The 19,722-nt window shown below is 52.9% G+C and overlaps 1 protein-coding gene across 6 annotated transcripts in view; it reads right to left on the reverse strand.

The window, feature by feature from the left end:
- The window catches only part of Srcin1 (SRC kinase signaling inhibitor 1), a 68,696-nt gene that overhangs the window by 3,820 nt on the left and 45,154 nt on the right, over window positions 1-19,722 (reverse strand). For 3 of the 6 annotated variants that reach the window (XM_031351642.1, XM_031351643.1, XM_031351646.1), the window contains 9 exons: window positions 19,309-19,484; window positions 13,748-13,878; window positions 13,500-13,647; window positions 12,980-13,226; window positions 12,303-12,537; window positions 10,634-10,788; window positions 10,259-10,411; window positions 9,597-9,719; window positions 6,495-7,343 (listed from right to left, as the gene is read on the reverse strand). In XM_031351642.1, the coding sequence (XP_031207502.1) occupies window positions 6,708-7,343; window positions 9,597-9,719; window positions 10,259-10,411; window positions 10,634-10,788; window positions 12,303-12,537; window positions 12,980-13,226; window positions 13,500-13,647; window positions 13,748-13,878; window positions 19,309-19,484 (2,004 nt within the window). In that variant the 3' untranslated portion in view covers window positions 6,495-6,707. Of the gene's footprint in view, window positions 1-5,793; window positions 5,941-6,494; window positions 7,344-9,596; window positions 9,720-10,258; window positions 10,412-10,633; window positions 10,789-12,302; window positions 12,538-12,979; window positions 13,227-13,499; window positions 13,648-13,747; window positions 13,879-19,308; window positions 19,485-19,722 lie in introns of those variants that run through there. The other 3 variants (XM_031351647.1, XM_031351645.1, XM_031351644.1) reach the window with 1 other exon arrangement.

Below are 19,722 nucleotides of genomic sequence, written 5' to 3' on the forward strand. Positions count from 1 at the left end.
CCCCCCCACCCCCCTGTGAAGACCAGTCCTCACCAGGAGGCCCCTGGTCTAAGCTGGAGTGAGCTAGCCCCATCTGGGGACTGGGAGTAGCCACCTGCCACCACCAGCATCCCTCCCAGTTCAGGGATCCCCACTGTGGCCATCCCGCCTCATGCCCCACCCCACCCCACCCCAAGTGCCCCTAACTGGAGCATTAGTGCCCCTAATGGTAGCTGGAGACCGACCTGAGGTACAAGCTGTGCTCCAGGCTAGTCCCCACCTCCACCCCCCACCCCGTCAGAACCCTCAGCGTGCACACATGTACATTTGTGCACACGCCCTCCTTGCTTCTTTTATATTTGTCCCCCAGGTTTGTTCTTTGGAGGCATGGCTTCCAAAGTATGGCTTAAGAGCCACCTGTGTCGTCTCCATGGGACATTGTGTAGCATGTGTCACACTGCATATTCCTGTGCATTTTAAGCAGTTGTCGAGACTGGGGGATGATGACACACAGATCAGGCAGCCTTGAAGTCTGCAGCTGTAAGCAGGGACTCACCTGGAGTCTAGCTATCAGTATGATAAATGAACAGTCTCCGTTAAAAAAAAAAAAAACAGAACGAGGGCTGGAGAGGTGGCTCAGCAGTTAAGGCTGCTCTTCCTTCCAGAGGATCCGGGTTCGATTCTCACCACCCACACAGCAGCCTGTAACTCTAGCTCTATAGTAACCGACAACCGTTACACAGACATTCATGCAGGAAAAACACCAACTCACATAAAATGGAAAATAAAACAAAACAAAACAAAGCAAAGCAAAAACCCTGATGTAATGCTGCCTGCCTGTATGTAATTCTTGAAAATCTGAGGGTTAGGTAAGGATACGGCAAGTTCTAGCCCAGCTCTGGGCAACTAGTGAGACCCTGTCTCAACAAACCAAACCAAAGAAACAACAAAAGCCACATTAAAGAAAAAGAGGGAGCCTGACAGTGGTGGCGCATGCTTTTAATCCCAGCACCCAGGAGGCAGAAGCAGGAAGATCTCAAGAGTTCAAGAGAGTTCAAGAAGAGTTCAAGGCCAGGCTGGTCTACAGAGTGTGCTCTGGGTGATAGCCAAGACTACACCACAGAGAAACCCTGTCTCTAAACAAAAGGAAAAAAGAAAAAGAAAAGAGTGAAAAGAGAACCGTGTGGCCCCCAGTGACCCGCCTGAGGTTCCTGAGATCAAGCAGATATCACGTGGCCCGTCCATGATTTGTATAGGCTTTACCAAGCTGCGGCTGGCAGCCAACTGCCTCCCCTTCAGGAGGGTCTAAGCCAGCGTGTAGGTTCAGTAGTGTCTCCTCTGCTGTGGCCCATGTCATCAGTCAGCGTCCTACCCCACAGCATGCTGTGTCCATCACCATGGGCCAGGTGTGAACCTCTTCTCCTTTGACTCCAGTAGTCCCTGGGCCTGGGGACAAACTCATAAAATAGGCATCTGAGTGCCCTCTGCCACTCGCTTTGGGTTCAGCCTGCTGCCCCTTCTGCTACCACCTTAGTGTCTCCCACTTAAAGTTACTTCTCCGAGCTGGAGAGATAGCTCAGTGGTTAAGAATGCTCGATGCTCTTGCAGAGGACCTAGGTTCAGTTCCCAGCACCCACAGGGCAGCTCACAGCCACCTGTAACTCTAGACTGAAGGGTTCTCATGCCCTTTCCTGCACACATGTGCTGACAGGTGCATATGAGCTCACTCAGGCTCACAAACATGCACATTAATAAAATATTAAGTTGGGTGGTGGTGGTGCACGCCTTTAATCCCAGCACTCAGGAGGCAGAGGCAGGTGGATCTCTGTGAGTTCCAGGACAGCCTACACAGAGAAACCCTGTCTTGAAAAAAAAAACAAAAAGCCAGTTTTCATCCATCTGGGGAGCCCCTGACTGTAGCTCCATACAAGATTTGCTGAGCCTAGGGAACAGGTAAGGCTCTGCTTGGCAACTCTATGCTGCCCATAGTCTCTAGTCTGGGGGTTTCTGTCACTTCCATGTCACCTGCCAATGGGTAGTTTGGTTTCTTTTTTCTTTTTTCCGAGACAGGGTTTCTCTGTGTAGCCCTGGCTGTCCTGGAACTCACTCTGTAGACCAGACTGGCCTCAAATTCAGAAATCCACCTGCCTCTGCCTCCCAAGTGCTGGGATTAATGGTGTGCACCACCACTGCCCGGCTTCCTTCCTTCCTTCTTTCCTTCCTTCCCTCTCTCTCTCTCTCTCTCTCTCTTTCTTTCTTTGTTCCTTAAGATTTATTTGTTTTATATGTATGTGCGTTTTGCCAGCATGTATGTACTGCAGGCACATCCATGCCTGATACCCATGGAGTTCAGAAAAGGACACCAGATCCCCTGCAACTGGAGCTACAAGTGGTTGTGAGCCACTATGAGGGTGCTGGGAATTGAACGGTGGTCCTCTGTGAGAGTAGCAATTGCTCTTCGCCACTGAGCCATCTCTCCAAGCCCTCCCTACACACCATGGGTCTTGATTCTGATAAGAGAAGCAGAACTTCCCCCAGCTTTGTGATGAGACAGAAGCCACAGAGACACTGAGCTCTCCTCTGGGAGAAGTGGGACACTCTGGACCCAGAGGCCATGGTGGCATGCCGCTAGACCATAGTGCATTGCCTCTCCAGGCTATCTCAGGACACCTGTCCCTCCAGGTCCTGACTCACAGTTCCGAATGGGGTTAAGTCAAGTTGGAGCCTCACACCCAGCTGGTTGCCTTAGCCAGGCCATTTCTGGTGCTGTCCAGAGACTAACAGGAATAGTGTTCTCCTGTTACCCCTTCAGTCTTCCCCCTAGCGTGCCCACAGCCCCAGCTACCATTAGTCTCTGGTCTCAGCATTGGTGTAATTCCCTCAGCACTTGGGTGGTTCCTTCACTAAAGGCTCTTTACCTGAGCCATTGAAAGAGACAGGGTAAGCCGGGCAGTCCAGCACTTGGGAGGCAGAGGCAGGCGGATTTCTGAGTTCGAGGCCAGCCTGGTCTACAGAGTGAGTTCCAGGACAGCCAGGGCTACACAGAGAAACCCTGTCTGAATGCCCACCACCACCAAAAAAAGGAATAAGTGGCTGGCCTACAGAGGTTCCACAGCTTCATGTCTACACCAAGCCCTTGATCCCTCACCTTACCAGTTCCCACCTCACCCACCTCATCCTACAAACAACATACAAGGGCTCTTCCTGTCATCTCCAGGCCTCTGTCACACCTGTTGTAATGCACTTCCATCTTGGAATTTTCTTCCTACACTTGAGTCCCAGGTCCCCACCCACCACGTGTCGTTCTCTTAATCTCAGTGGCATCAGAGCTCTGAGGCCAGGTCCAGTGCCATAGGCCTCTCATCCCACCTACTTGGGCTGCTGAGGCCGAATCCAAGCCAAGGTCTGCCTGGGAAACTGAGTCAGAGCTTGTCTCCGTGACATAGGTGGCCGGATCATGTGTGCCTGCTGGATCCGAGCCTAACAGAGGACCAGCTGGGTAGATGACAGCCGTGAAGAGATTCGAGCTGTGCTTTGTGGGCATAGACATTAAATTGCTATGTGTGCGAGCATTCATCAAACATGCATTTTAGAAAGTCCTCACAGGTCTTAGAAAACCGATAAAAGATTACAGCAGTCACAGATGACCTTGGGAGACTACCCGTTTTGGTGGTGATACGATATTGGTTCTTTTGTTTCGTTTTTCTACTAGTGCTAGGGGATCAAACCCAGGGGCTCCCCCTACTTGACAGGCAATCCTCCACTGAGCCAAACCTTCCCACACCAGTTCCTTTATTGTTTTCTTTATTTAAAAAAAAAAAAAAATTCCTAAGAAACAGGTCTCCCTTTGTCAGAAAGCAGACAGACCCTGGCATAGCACAGGTGACAGAAATGACTGGCAAAGGGCAATAGGGTGGGTTGGGGACCATCCTGGGGTGGGAAAGGGCAGGGAGGGCCCAGTGGAGTCCAGGAGTTGTGGGGTTTGGGGGCTGCATGGTGCCTCCTGAGGGGCCTACACCTGGAGATGCTCTCACCTATAGTGAAGGAACTGGGAACGCTGACAGAGGGGCTGGAGGTGAGGAGCTCACTCAGTGACCTGGCAGGCCAGGTAAACGTGGAACAGAAAGGAGCCAGGTATGTGGCTGCCAAGGCTTCGGAACCTTGGATTCCACCTCAGCATCCAAGGGCCTGTGGCGGGAGGACAACGGTCTCCGGTAGATTTTCCTCCACAGAGGATCATTCTTGGACCATGGGCGCACTGTCCGGCTCAAAGCTTCATACGAGCTTCCGAGGTTCAGAGTGGACCCAGGATGGGGAGAAGCTGATATGGGAATGTGGGTTTACCAAGCCAGGGAGGGGCTACACGGCGACATAGATGGGGGGGGGACCTCTAAACAGCCATGTGACTGAGAGCTAGCATGGCCCTTAGAGGTCTTGCCACTCCGTGTCGGGAGGCTGGAAGGCTGAGAAGGGTCAGGCCCAGAATGTGTGGAGTTGACCCACAGGGCAGCAGGTAGCAGGGCCTGGATTTCAAGGGAGCTAGAAGACAGGACAAGGGCAGTGATGTGTAACTGAAGTGGCGGGGCGTGGGGGTTGGGTGGGGTCCTGACTGGGCAGAAGGAGGCATGCGCATGGCAGCAGTCTGTCAGATGTCAGATTTCCGTCCCATTTCAGTCTCTTCACCTGTTCTACCTCAGACTTCTGTGCAACAGACCCTGCATGTGCCTGACATGAGTAAATATCCCATAGCTACCAGCTGTTTCTCTGGGCATAAAATGAGGGGACCCCACCACCACCCCAGACAAATCACAGAAAAGAACTGGGGGGTGGGTCTCACTGGGTGAGTCTAGGGAGCATGAGAAACTGGGGACTGACTGGGAAATTAAAGGCGGGGGGGGGCGGTGCAGAAACCACTGAATGTTTGCTTCCTAGGAGCTACCAGGTAGACAAGGTTGCCCAGGGCTATCTCGGGCCTGTAGTGGAAGCAGTTTTAAGATAGCGAACTAAGTCTTGGTCTTGGCTCTAATGTCATTTGCTACACAGGTCTGGGAAGTCTCTCTCCTGCTGTGAGCTGATCCTCGTGGCCAGCCTTAACCATCCCTAACTTTATACTTCTGAGCTTTGGATTTCTATCTAGACAGAACAAGGCCTACCTGGGACCCCAAACAGGTCTAGCACATAAGAGCTAGCTACTCAAGAGAGGTCTTGGACTGAGCGCGTGCACTGAGGGACTCCCAATAGCTATATCCAGGACCCTCCTCTACTCTGACCAGGCAGACCTTACAAGCAGGTTCCAGAGCCCTAGGTAGCATGGGTGAATTCTGTCAACTCCAAACCTACCCATCTAAGTGTTAAATCTGCGGGGTTCTGACCACGCCTGATGGGCATTACAGGCTGTGAGCCCCCGACCTGTCACTGAAATGTGCTTGCTCAAACAGCTTCTTCCTAAACTGAGGGAGGACAAAAGGTGCAAAACGGGTGGGAGCCGTGTACCAGAGCAGAGGTACCGGCTGTGGTGCAGGCTTTAGAAGTGGCCCAACCACGGGGCAGGAAGGGAATCCGCACAGGGCAGGCCCTGCACAAGGCAGGGGGTGAGGCTCCTCTATCCCTGAGCAGGAGACTTGGCTATGAATTCAGGGACTCGTGTCTACACCAGAACCAAAGCACCACGCCCCATGAGGAAGAAAAAAAACAGAGGGCATAGTGACGGGGAGAGAATCAGAGGAATCAAGACTATCATTAAGACAGTGGCACATAGCAGAGCCTTGGCGTATGACCCTCCAGGGGCCTGGGTGCCTGGAGTTCCGCCCTCACCTGCTGCTGGGCCTGGATCCTCATGTATTCCGTTCGTTGTTTGCTGTGCTTGCCTTTGTCAGGGCTGCCTGCTGGGCCCTGGGCCGCCTTCAGCCTCGAGGCTCCGGGAGTCACCACCTTCATGGGTGGCACGCTGCCACCACCACTCTGTGGAAAGAGAGACAGGGCTGGGGTGGGACAGTCCTGTGTGGAACTCTAAGCATTGGGGGAGGGGGTGTCTCTGGGGTTAGGACCTCCTGAAGCAGGCCCTTGGAGGCCTGGAGACGCCTCCCTGACTCTACATAACCATCCAAGATTTAAGTCCCCTCTGAGCCCAGGATCAAGGCCTCCCCGAAGGAGATGATCAGGCTAGGCCCTGTCCTGGGTAAGAGCTCATTTATGACTTTTCCTGAGTGGTCCAGGGGCAGCTGGTACCTTCCTAGGAAGCTGCTTCTATAGGGAAGGTCCTAGTACAACTCAATTCCCAACAACAGAGTCCATCCTGGTCCAGGAGACAGAGTTGGAATTGGGGGGGCATCTCTAATAAGAGAGCACCCCCAGGTCCACATCACCCCCCCCAGAGTAGGAGGTAAAAAGAGAAATCTCTCCTCCTCTTATAGTTACCCCTTCATGTATATAGCCCTTCCTCATAGGGGAACCAGAGGCGCAAGCAGAGAAATGACAGGGACAGAAAGAGACAGAGACAGGAAGGGGGAACGGGGTGGAAAAGAGGAGAAAGCTTTATTCTCCGGCTTACAGAGAGCAGACAGGGACAGAGCCCACTTGGTTCATGCCCGAGCAGCAGAGCTGAGTCCTGGGTGGGCCGGCTTCCCGGCCGCCCCTGGCTCTGCCCATAGGCCTTGGCCTGGATGAAGGCTCCCAGAGCATGGTAGGCTGAAATATAGACAGTGGGATGAGGGAGACGGGCAGAGCTCCTATGGCCCTGCTCTTCCACACTGCAGGCCCAGAACTTGGAGCAGGAAGGCAGCAAGTGAGAAGGGGAGGGTGGCAGCCACCTGGGGGTGGGGCTGGAGGGGCCGGGGGCTGCCTGGACTTGTCATAGTTGATTTTGCGCTCATCTCACTCAGGGTGGTTTCTAGTTCCTGAAGTGTCTCTTCCAGGCTGTCCATCCGTAGCAGAGTAGCATCATGTACTGTGCTGCCTGAGCGGATGGCCCGAGGTCCCCTACTGCAAGCTTGAGTGTCACGTACAGAATTTGGAGGGGTCTCTTCTGAGTTGGTCTCAACTGTAAGAGTCTTCTGAGACGCATCCGGGGATGGTCCCTGAAGACAGAGAACTCTGGCTTTCACATTGTGAGGTTTCTGGAGAATCGCTGGTCCCTTTCCGAACACTGAGCTGCTCCTGGGCCAGAGGACCTCAGCCGCTAGTCCCAGCAAGGCCTGTGGGCCATTCCGAGCCTTCCCACTGCCAACCAGGGTCCGGGGTCTTGGTGTGGGGACTGTCCTGGGGCCCAGTTCCTCTAAGGTGGTCTCTGGCAGAGTGGGAGAGCTGGAAGTGCATTCTGTCAAGATGATCTGAGGGACACAGAAGACCCTGGGCCCTGAGGCATCCTGCGGGGACAGAAAATGAGGAAGAATGTGATCCCTGCAAAAGGACTCCTGAGCTGGGATGAGGCTAAGAGAGAGATGAGCCCACTCCTTTCCTCTCCTAGATGGGGAAACAGAGTTAAGGACCTCCTTCATGATGTCGCCCAATAAACTGGAGACAACACTGAGCCTAGACTGCAAGTGTCTTCCCATCCCCGCTAACCCGCAGCCTCCTGCTTCCCATAGAAGCCTGAGAGCGTGTTCCTTCCCCACTACGCAGGTTACACTTGGGAGCAAATCTTGGGCTTCATCCCAGGCACTATAGAACAATAATATGGGCTGTGCAGCTAGTTCATGCATCAATGACGACTCTCTATTAAGTGTCTGGTATCATTTGAGCAAATACAAGCTCCTGGTTGAGCTGAACCAAATAACTCAGACTTCAGCTGTATGATCAGAGAGCAAGCAAATACTGGTTTCTCCCTCAAGGACGGGGCCATCGTCATCTTGGGCTCCCGGTCTCCAACTGTGAGATCCTCCTCAGTGAGCCTAGCTTTGAAGGGGTGGAGCTTGGCTGTGGCCAGTTCCTTGGCCTCATACACTGGGCAATGCTCCAGCTTAGGCACCCATTTCTGTGTGAGCACCTTGGCTCTGGCTCTGGCCAAGGCCTAGAGGTCTGAAGGGCCCAGTGAACCTGAGAGAATTCTACCTGAATTCTAAGTAGCAGCCTGTGTCAGACATTACAGCGTATCCCCTCATTTCCAATGCTTTCTGTGACCCATGAAATGACTGTCACTCTCCCTGTCCCTTCTCCACAGGGGAGGAGCAGCAGCACATGACTCACACCTTGTCCAATCCTCAGCTAGTTAGCAGTAGAGCCAGAATTTGAACCCAGATAGCCTGAGTTCAAGTCCAGTGCTCTTTTCACGAAACAAGCCGAGACGCCCCTCCTCCCACTCGCAAGGCAAACCACCCAGCTCTACCACTGCTTACCTGGAAGTAGGATGCACACAGGGAAGGCAGGGAGGGCCCCCGGCTCCACAGGCTCCTCCGCCTGACAGCATCTCGGGATGCAGAGGGGGGAGCCAGGGAAAGAGCCTGGCCTGCTGGGTCCCCTCAGAACTGAGCCTCAGAACCAGAAAGGAGCAGGGCTGGGTGCTGAGGACAAAGCCAGTCAGGAAGTGTCCCTGTCACACTGCTCCACCCTTGAAGATTCCTGGGGCTACACACAGCACTGTCCACCTTCTGATGCCTGTCTGCTCCCCTGCCAGGTAGCCAAAGACCACCAGGCCTCAAGCTGGGCCACAGTACTGCTGGCCGCCATCTTGGGACTCCATTGTGGGTTGGGAAGGACCACACAAGGAAGGGGAGGAGGTGTGTGCGCATGAGAAGTTGAGAACCGAGGTCTTCTTACCCCAACCTGGCAGAGCAGAGGGAGAGATGCCCAGACCTTTCTCCACCCCACTTCCTCAAGCACAGGCCCCTGGAGCACAGACAGCAGCGCCACCCCCCCACACACACACACACACGACGTTCCCACAGGAAATAAGTGGAAATAAGTGCAGCAGGAAAGCAGCAAGGACCGAAGTTAGAAAGAAGAACGTCCCGATGCCGAAGGAGAAAACCAGCAGCCAAGGAAGGCTGTGGATTCTCTCATTCCAAGCTCCCTGGCTTGTGGTGGTGGGGCGGCAGCGGCGGTAAGAATGGCCACAGGGCAGGGAGAGGTTTAGGAAAGTCACCTCCGTGCTCTGTCCCTGACTCCCCAGTGCAAGGCATAGATTCCCGTGGGAGAAGCAGAGCCCCTTCCCTGGCGTGTGCAGCAGAGCAGGGTATAGAAGGCAGGTATCAGGCAAGCTCTCGAGACAAGGTCAGATTGAGCAGGACCCTACGTCAGTTCCTGAACAAGATCCAAATTCCAATCTTGGCCCCAAGACAACGCACAGGCTTTGGATCCAGCCCAAACTCAGGCTGTTAATGGGAACACGCAAGAGCCAGACAGAAGCTGGCCTGTAAGAGGACTCCTGGGTCACACCAAATACCCAGGTTGCAGTCTCCAAGGAAGACCCCCCCCAGAAAACCTTGGGGCGGGATGGACTGTGCAGCTGTGTGCTGCCCTTGGCGTGTGCAGGAGGGTGAGAGTCCACGGGCGTGAAGCTGGGGCTGTGGCAGAGGGGCTGGCGTGGGTGGCATGTTAGCGAGTTAGCGTGAGGGATGCGGAAAGGAAGCTGTGGAGGAACAGGCAGAGAGAGCTGTGAGAGGTGCAGGTAGGCCCGTTACCTTCCGTGGGGAGCCCAGAGCTGAGCCCCCAGGGGACCCCATGTCCTGGGGGGACAGCAAGGTGGGGATCGGCTGGCGGCGGGGCGTGGGGGGGAGGGAAGATACTGAACTTCTTTCAAACACCTGGGGAGCAGAAGGCAGGGGCAGGTTTGGAGGACCCAGGTGCTGGCTGAGTACCTAGGCCAAGAGTGGTCCAGGGTGGCCACGGGCTCCAGTCTCACACCTTGGCACCTCATCACGGTCACTGACCTGCTGGACATTGAGTCTCTCCTCCAAAGGACCCTGATATGCAGGGACTCTGGCATAGGGCAAAGATTTCTGGGAGCCCTATAGGCTGTGGCTTGTACTAATGCAAGTCTGGGCTCTTCCGGTGTGAGAGTCTCCAGGAGTCTAGCCTCAGACTACTGAGGCCCAATCAAGACGCCTGGGTAAAGGCTCACTGACAATGTGCAAGTCCGGGGCTTTCGGAGTATAGTGAGTCTTGGGGTCCCTGGGAGAATCTGAGTCTATAATGAAAACTCAAACCTGCCAGGACGAGTTTTAGACTCTCTTTCCACTTCACAGTGGGGAAGAAATGGAAGCTAAGAAAGGGTCCTGGGCTAGCAAAGGCTTGGCCAGAAACCTGGCCTGGCTGAGGCTGTGCTCAGTCATGCCTGACCCACCTCCAGTTCAGCAATGATCCGCTCCTCGTCGTCCTCATCCTTGATGGCAGAGGCCATAATGGGCGGTGTGGAAGCGGGGCGGACCACCTCAGACACAGCGCGGCGCAGCTTCACCTGGGGCTTCTGGACCTCCAACTCTTCAGACTCAGCCTTCTGTAAAGCCAGGTGTCTATCAAGCCCAGGTCCTTCCCTCCCTCCAGCAGTGACCCGCTGCCAGCAAGACCCACCCCTGACCCTGCCAGGGCCTGCTGTGGGATCAAAACCACACACAAGCTGGGAGTCAAGTTGGGTTGCCTTGGCTCACTCCCACCCTCTCAGAGGTTACTTCAAGCTTCCCTTTCAAGTCCCCCCAACCCCGCCAATCGAGAGTTGTACCTTGATGAAGACTGAGTCTTTCTTACTGGTGACCACCACTTCTCCAGTGCGCGTGGTGGTCAGGCCGTGGGAAGAAGGGAAGCTCCGGCGGGGAGGAGGTGGCGGGGGTGACTTGGAGGGCTTCTCGGTGCGGTATCGGGGCACTGTGAGCTCATCTGCAAGCAGTGGGGATCTGGAGTCAGGAACCCATCACCACAGTGTCCACAAGTGCTCATTCCTCCAGGAACGACCAAGAGGACAGCTCAGGGATGGGGAGGAAGGCAGGACCCCCCATGCCTGCCACCAGCTCACCCAGCCCCTCTTCCTCCAACAGCCCTCAGCTGCTCAGTGCTGACTGTGAGCCAGGAACAATACCCCTAAGGTTCATGCCCACGCACAGGCCAGGGACTCTGTGCCATTCTAATGTGTCTCATGGGCACAGCTACTCCTCAGCTCCACCAGACTCTGAGCTTCATCCTTTCTCTCAGGAACCTGTCCTGATCCCCACCCCGCCTTCCTCCAGCCCGGTTTCCATGGCAACCCATGGAAAGGTCACTCAAGCCATAACACCCTTGCCTTTGATTCTCTGCGGCTTTCCACAAACCCAAATAGTGCAAGTTCCTAGTCAACCTTGCTCTGTGTTAAGACCCACCATGGACCCTTCTCAAGCAAAGCCACGCCTCCTCTGCACTCTAGCCAGCCACGCTGCCCCCTGGAAGGTGTGGCTCACAGGCTGGGAAGTGCCTGCTCATTTCTAATGCTCCCTTGGAAAGCACTCTCTTCTCTAAGACTGTACAGCTCCAGCTCGGCTCAGGAAGGAGATGCACTTAGCCCCTTTGTTCTAGGGACACATGAAATGTGGCCTGGGACAGATTATATAACTATTTGAAGTCTGTCCTCATTGTAAAGAGAGAATGACTGTGCCTGCCTTCTGCAACTGATGCAAAATCATTAGGACTGACACCAGACACTCGGAAGGCATCACGTAGTGAGTCCCTGACAAATGTTAATGGGCCCGTCTCACCATTATAACCACGGCCGGTAGAAATGACTCAGAGGTTAAAGGGGCGGGCTGTGTAAACCTGATGACCTGATCCCATGATCCCATAGTGGAAGGAGAAAATTAATTTCCTCAAGTTGTCCACTGTCACATATGCACTTTCATTCACACACACAGACACACACACAGGCACACGCGCGCATGCACACACACACAAATAAGATAATTAAAAATCTTTTAAATAAAAGAATCCAGGGGCTGAAATGATGGCTCAGCAATTAAGCACACTGGCTGTTCTCCCAGACCCAGGTTTGAGTCCCAGCACCTACATGGTGGCTCACAGCCATGTGTAACTCCACTTCTAGGGGATGTCATACTCTCAGGCCTGCTCGGGCACCAGGCACATATGTGGTGCACAGATATACATGCGGACACACACAGACACACACACAGACACACACACACACATATGAAAATAAAACTCTGAGCTCCCTGAAGCACTCTTCACTGTCGGGGTTGCTGGCAGCAATGACGGGAGTACCTCTCTTTCAGATGTTGCCTCCCACCATCTGGCAGGCTTGGGAGAACACGGCTCTGTCATAGTGGTCAGCCTGGCTCTCTAGTACTTCCCCCATAAGCCAAGCTCTGAGGATGGGGGCTCTTCACCTCTAGGGCCTTATATCACCATACCTGATCCTCTTCTCCCACTGGGCTCTGTCCGGGGGGCTGCCTTCTGACCATGGGGTGCCTTAGGGGGCTTGTGGTCTGTAGTGGGACTAGGACCTGGGTGGGTCTTGCTGGCACAGTCCAGGTCAGGGATAGCCTTGAGCAGCTCAGCCTGGGTCTCCTCCAGCAGCCGGTTGATGTCCTTGGCACTGTACTGGGTCAGGGCTGCCCGCTTCTCTTCCCAGTCTCTCTCTGCAGCCTTGAGAGGGGAAGCAGAGCTGTGGTCAGGACTCTGGCTCATGCACCCATGAGCTCCTGGGATCAGCCCCTTACCCAGTCACTTGAGCTAAGAACAAGAAGAGAACTTTAAGAGATTCGGCCCCTCCTACTGGGTGCTACACACTTTTCCGTGTAGCTTAAAGAGGCCACTCCCAATCAGATACACCATTATTAGGTTTATTTCTGGACATTTCTATTCTGTTTCATTGACCACTCAGCTTGTGTTTATGCAAGTGCCATATTGCTTTAGTTATTATAGCTTTACAGTATGCTTTCTAGTGAGAAGGGTACATGTCACCAATATTTCTCAGACTTCTGATCCTCCTCCTAAGGAAAAGGGCCCATGTGCTCCTTCAGTACCTGACATTCCAAGTGACAGCAAGAACTGTGAGCCTAGCTCATGCCCCGCCCAGGCCCATCACCTCAACAGACACAGCTTTGTCCGTGTTTCTCTTGCTGGGAGCATCCGGGCCTTTCGTTGGGTTGCTGCTCTTTGGGGTGAGAGGGGTGCCTTCAGCAGGCCCACTCAGCTCGTGGAGATTCAGTGGAGGACTCGGGGGTGGTATTTCGAAATCCAAGCCTTTGCTGAAGTCAGTTTCGGCTGCCACCTTCTTGGGGGACTGGTTCAGGAGATTGCTGGGGGGAGGCCACACACCCTCATCCACTTGCCTAGGGTTGGGAGAGCGAGGAGGAGCTAATGAGAGGTGTTAGCCCAGGGCAGGGAACCTGCAAACTTCAGGAAGGCTCTGAGATCTTGCAGGAGAGAAGGGAGAGCCTAGAGAGGCATGTGAGGGAAAGCCAAGGCTTTCGCATGCAAGGGGTCCTGGGTCAGAACTGAAGGGCAGATCTAGCTGGCACACAGGGATCTCCGAGGAGTCAGGATAAGGGGTCCAGGCCCAGTGTGTAACCCCATGGGACACTAAAGATCAAGTAGAGAATGACCTTCGGATCTGGGCCAGGGTATCAGTGACCCCCCGGCAGCGTTTGAGAAGTCCATCAAGGCGTTGAGGCTCTTCCTTCAGGAACTTCACTGCCTCTACCTCTACACGAAGCACCACCCGCATCTTACTCTGCAGGCCTGGGAAATGAGCTGAGAGGGCAGGGGGAGTAAGCCGGCCAGGTAGACAGACTGAGGAATTATTGGGACACAGTAGGGTCCCTTAGGGTCACCCTTGCCAGGGTAGGCTCACCCTTGAGCTCTGTCAGCGTCTCCCCAAGCTGCTTCAGCACCAGCGCCTTCTCTTCCAACTCAGGAGCAGGCACCAGCCTGTGGTTATGGGCCACGTCCCTCTGGATCTTCTCCACTGACTTCTCTAGGTCACTGCAGGCACAGAGAGACCCTTCTTAGCCCCTCCGGCCACAGCCCAGCCCACAAGCACAGAGAGACCCTTCTCAGCCCCTCTGCCCAGCCCAGCCTGCAGGCACAGAGACTCTCTACTCATCCCTGCTGGCCCTAACCTAGCCCCCTGAAATTGAGCAGCTGGAAAGAAATCATATCACCAATCAGACCAAGCAAGCTGGGCAGTGATAGCACATGCCTTTAATCTCAGCACTTTGGAGGCAGAGGCAGGCAGATTTGTAAGTTCGAGGCCAGCCTGGTCTACAGAGTGATTTCCAGGACAGTCAAGGCTATACAGAGAAACCCTGTCCCCCCCCCAAAAAAAACAAACAAAACAAAACTAACTAACTAACTAACTAAATAAATAAATAAATAAATAAATAAAAAAGCTATAGCCAGGTGTAATGGCTTACTCCTGTAACCCTAGCACTTAGAAAGCTGATGCAGGAGGATTGTTGAAAGACCGAGGCCAACCTGAGCTACATAGTAAAACCCTGACTCAAACAAAACAAAATAAAACAAAACCACAAAATCAAAAGCTATTCCCCAGGCTACGTGCCAATGTGAAATTGAAAATGCTAGATTTCAAAGATGAGATTTTCGTATAGTTCCTTAAAGAAGTCCACCCCACATACTCTAATCTACACAGTAACATCAGGGCCCATCTCTTTCCCTCAGAGTGAAACTTCAGACTCTTCCCCAGAAACAGAGCAGAACCTGGAGGCCATACAGAGTCTCACAGGGGCCTAGAGGCAGCTGTCCATGTCTGAGGGCACAGCCACACGTGGCATCACCTTTTGTCAGACAGATCCTGCCACAGAGCCTCTCTTCCTGAGGCCAAAACCGCCTTGGGTTTTCAGCTGGTTCACTGTAAACGTTTATGATCCCACATCTTCCTAAAATCAGGTGTGGAGCATAGTGACACAAGTCTATAATCTCAACACTTGGGAGGCTGGGAGAACAGGATCACAAGTTTAAGGCCAGCTTGGGCTACAAGATCTTGTCTCAAAACAAATGAAGAGTCCAAGAAACACAAACCAAGGTAAGCAACCTTTGTGTTAAGCTCTTAACGTATGGGTAGGAGGGAGGTGGAGGAGATGGCTCAGTGGGGAAGGTGCTTGCTGGGCAAGCCTGAGACCCTGAGTTCAGATCCCCAGCATGCATCTAAAAGCTGAGCATAATGCAACACAACTTCAACCCCAGCACTGGGGGAGGAGGGGGCAGAGATGACCAATCCTGGGAGTTCACAGGTCAGTGAGAGATCTGGTCTCCAAAAACTAAGGTAGAGGGATTGGAGAAATGGCTTCGTAGTTAAGAGCACTTGTTGCCTCTTGCACAGGACCTGGGTTGGATTCCCAGCACCAAATTAAATATTTTAAATATTGTAGGATGAGGAAGTGAGAGAAAGAATTACAGACAGGTAAGTCATTCATCGCAGTCCTACACATGAGTCAGGATCATCCCCCACTCACATGCAGGACTTTACACACATTCCTGTCATCTGTTAGACTTCAGCCCAACGGCCCACATGTAAATGACTTGAATCTGTTCTACCATCCGACATGTCTGATCTGTTTTAAAGGTCAGCGTCATCAATCAAACAGACGAGCATGCCTTAGACATCACTGGCCAACCAGCCGAAGAAAAGACAGACCAGGGCAGAGCCAAGGACAAAATCCTGAGATTCAGCACTGCTGGTTAAAGAACTACCCTGCATTAAGCACTTCCTGTTCATCGGGTTGGCACCTGATGGTCAGGCTTGCACATGCATTTTTTTTTTTTTTTAATTTTAACCTTAAAACAATCCTGTTGGTGGGAATACTGCTTCCAGAACACACAAGGACAAACAGTGGTTCCAAGACTAGACTACATTTCCCAGCTTTTCTTGCAATTAGAAGCAGGCTTTCAAGCCAGGCAGTGGTGGTACACACTTTTAATCCCAGCATTTCCGAGGCAGAGGCAGGTGGGTTTCTGAGTTCCAGGCCAGCCTGGTCTACAGAGTGAGTTCCAGGACAGCCAGGGCTACACAGAGAAACCCTGTCTCGGAAAAGGGGGTGAGGGGGGCGTGGCCTCTTCCCTGAGGCCTACACACTGGAGTAGGATGGAAAGAGCACATTTCTGGATCTAGCCCATAAAGACCTGCCATGCAAGCTCCCTCCGTGCTCCTCCCTTTCTGGTTGGTTATGAAAGAACCATGACCTGGGTGACTTTGGAGGTGTATGTTGAACATGGTGGAACCTCCAGCCATCTAGATCTGCATTGCACACCCATCTACAGTGTGTTCTAAGAACATTCAATCTTTTTTTTTTTTTTAATGATGTATTTGGGGCTGGAGAGATGGCTCAGCAGTTAAGAGCACTGACTGCTCTTCCAGAGGTCCTGAGTTCAATTCCCAGCAACCACATGGTGGCTCACAACTGTCTGTAATAAGATCTTACGCCCTCTTCTGGTGTGTCTGAAGACACCTACAGTGTACTCAAATTTAATAAATGAATAAATCTTTTTTTAAACTTTTTTGTAAAGATTTATTTATTATATGTAAGCACACTGTAGCTGTCTTCAGACACTCCTGAAGAGGGTGTCAGATCTCGTTGCAGATGGTTGTGAGCCCCCATGTGGTTGCTGGGAATTGAACTCAGGACCTCTGGAAGAGCAGTTGGTGTTCTTACCCACTGAGCCATCTCACCAGCCTTTTTTTTATTTTTATTTTTTTTTTGTTTTTTGTGACAGGGTTTCTCTGTATAGCCCTGGCTGTCCTGGAACTCACTCTGTAGACCAGGCTGGCCTCGAACTCAGAAATCCACCAGCCTCTGCCTCCCAAGTGCTGGGATTAAAGGCGTGCACCACCACTGCCTGGCTAGATAAATCATTTTTAAAAAATGATGTATTTATTGAACTTTAGGTGTGTGTCTTGACTGTGTGTATATGTACTGTGTGCCGGTCTAGTACCTGCAGAGAACGAAAGCACACACAGTAGAACGTCTGAACTAGAGGTGGTTGTGAGCCCCCATGTGGGTGCTGGGGACTAAACCTGAGTTGCTGTTGTTGCTGTTGTTACTACAAGAGCAATACGTGTTCTTAACCCCTGAGCTGTCTCTCTGAGCCATCTCTCTAGCACCTTTAATTAATTTTTTTTGCAGTAGCATCTCAGCATATCCCAGGCTGGCTGAAGATATGTACATAGTTGAAGATGGCCTGACTAAAGACACTTCTGCCCTCCTCCTGAGCACTAGGATGACAGGTTACGCCACCACACCCGGCTTCAAATCCTTTACTTTAGAACCATTAAAGGACTTAGGAGCGTTTTTTGTTGTAGCACCTGCCTTAAATAAACGAGGAATCCCAACTGAGGATTGGTCTTCAAAGGGGGGTGGGGGTGGCAGAAGCTCTGAGATAAATTAGTCCTAGGTCGTATAACTATTCTGTGATGTGGCAGTGTGTACTCATGTGGGACTGCAGTCATTGTTTCTGTGGTGTCTCACTTCCAGACTGAAGGATGTCACCTACCCGCTGTCCTATCCAGCCTCACTCTGCCACATTGGGGAAAACAAACAAAACAAACACCCAGCCCTTTCCCAGAGCTAGCTCTGAGTCAGTAGACAGACTCCAGGAGTCAACAGGCTTCTGTCAGGTGACCATATCCATCCAGAGAGAGCCCAAGGCTTTGGCTAGATGGTCAGGTGAGTGTGCCCAGCAGGAATAAAACCAAAACCCAACTGCCAGCAGGATGCCAGAAAAGAGGAAGGAACAAAGGAAAAGGAACATGAGAGGGAGGAGCGCATAGGAGCACACAGGACCATTGGCACGTGGCTAAGGCAGCAGGCAGGTGACGGTCCTAAGGCTAGACCAGAACCAACACAGGGCCCAATCCCTGCCTCACTCAAGAGAGAGTGCCAGGCTGGAGAGTCCCACCTGGCTTCTCTACAACAAGCAGTCTAGGCAATGGGTATGATGGGGTGAGGATTCTCTGTGTTCCTGGAGAACTGAGGCCCCCAGGAAGCCAGGGACCAGACAGTCATGAAGACCAGAGCACAGATCGGTCCTTTCATCTCTTTTTCCCCAGAGCTTTGATGGTTCCCCCACCTTAATTTCTCTTTAATGTCTCGAACTAACTCCTTTTGAAAATCCTGGCCCAGCTCCCTCTATGCAAAATGGAAAGAGACAAGGAAAAGACAGGGAAGCGGGGGAAACAGAATCCCTGACAGAGAGCATCGCAGCCGCTGGTCTGCTTAAAGGCCTGCGGTGGCTGTCACTATGTCATCCCACCCAGACATGATAGTGGGTTGGAGTTATTGCTACTGGCTTATTACCATGTGAGATGGCTCCTCGCTGCATTTCAGCTACATGGGCTCGAAGGATCTTATCTTAAATATTACCAAAATGCATACCAGGTTTACCTGGGCCCCAGGTGTGACCTCCTCATAGAGTCGCTGGTAAGGACCCCAAATATGACTTAGTAGGGTAGCACCATAGAACAGCTTTCTTAGCTCCCTGGCCCCAAGTCCCTTAGTACAGCTAAGCCCTCAGCTATTTCCAAAAGAACTGAAAAAAAAAAAAAAATCTTGGTACTGATGAGGATGCTGAAGCACAGAGGAGGTGGCATGGAGCCCCTAGATTCTAGAGCTGTCTCTGGATCCCCTAAAAGGGACCACAAGAAAGGGAGGGGCCTTTGCCTCAGCCCAAGCAACTCAGGAGAAAAGGCAGTGGTTAGATGATGGTGCTGCTGTCTGAGTGGCCAGGGAAAAACAGCAGCATCTCCCTTCCCAGGTGCCAGACAATGGAATTGTGGCCAGACAGCCATTTGCTAAATCCGGATCAGACTGTCTTCTATTAACTCTTCCGTGTCTAAGCAGGGTTGGGTTTTCTCCTTCTTCAAGACTACTAGAGCCTAGTTTCACTTAGCAGAGGAGGGAAGGGCTTTTCTTTGATGGTTGGTCTCAGGGATCAGGGTGGTAAAGGGTCAGGAACCACCTGGGCGGGTGACAACATCCCTGCCACTCCACCTTCTTGCTCAATCCAAGGGTGAAGTTGTCTTGGTCTAAGGTCAGAAGGAAAGCAGGCACGGGGTAGAGGGGGAAAACAGAAGGCTGGCGTGATGAGAGCAGGCTGCAGGCCACAGGAGGCAATACCATGGCAGAGGCGGGCACCAAGCCAGAAAAAAAGAAATCAGGAATTATGCCAGATGGCCAAAGGTTTGTGGGTCATAGAGAAATCAGGCCACATTGGAGGGTGAAATCAGACTTCAGAACAGACCAACAAACGTCATCTGTGATTCCAAAATAAAGGAACTGCGCCTCCCATATCAGTCAGGCTGGTTCACCCTGGCCGCATCGCGCCCCCTTCTCCCCGGACACGTCTCTGGTCCTTTCCCCACCCTCCACCCCCACGCGCCACGCCGGGACCAAGCCTCACTTGAGCTGCTGAGTAATGAGCTCCTCGTCGTTGAGGTAACGCAAACGCTCCTCCTCCACCAGGGTGCGCTGCCGCTGCAGCGGGTCCTCCTGCCGCCGCGCCGCCTCCGACACGCGCATGCTCAGCTCCGCCTCGGTGCGCTTCAGCAGGGCGCGCACGGACTCCTGGTTCTGGAGCTGCGGGACACAAGAATGCTCGCGTGGACCGGGTGGAGGGGAGGACGCATGTTGGGAAGGGTGGGCAGAGGGCATCCCCGCGCAAGCAAAACTCCACAGAAGACTGGGTTGCTGGACAATGGGTGTGAGCTGCCCCGAAGGCGTGGCAAGTTAGAGATAGGAGTTGGGGAGAACCCAGCAGGAGATCCCGGCCGGGGAAGATAGGGCTCGTGGAGAGGGCAAAATTATACTGGGCTTC

This window comes from Mastomys coucha, unplaced genomic scaffold, assembly GCF_008632895.1.
Source record: "Mastomys coucha isolate ucsf_1 unplaced genomic scaffold, UCSF_Mcou_1 pScaffold5, whole genome shotgun sequence".
Classification (NCBI taxonomy): Eukaryota; Metazoa; Chordata; class Mammalia; order Rodentia; family Muridae; genus Mastomys; species Mastomys coucha.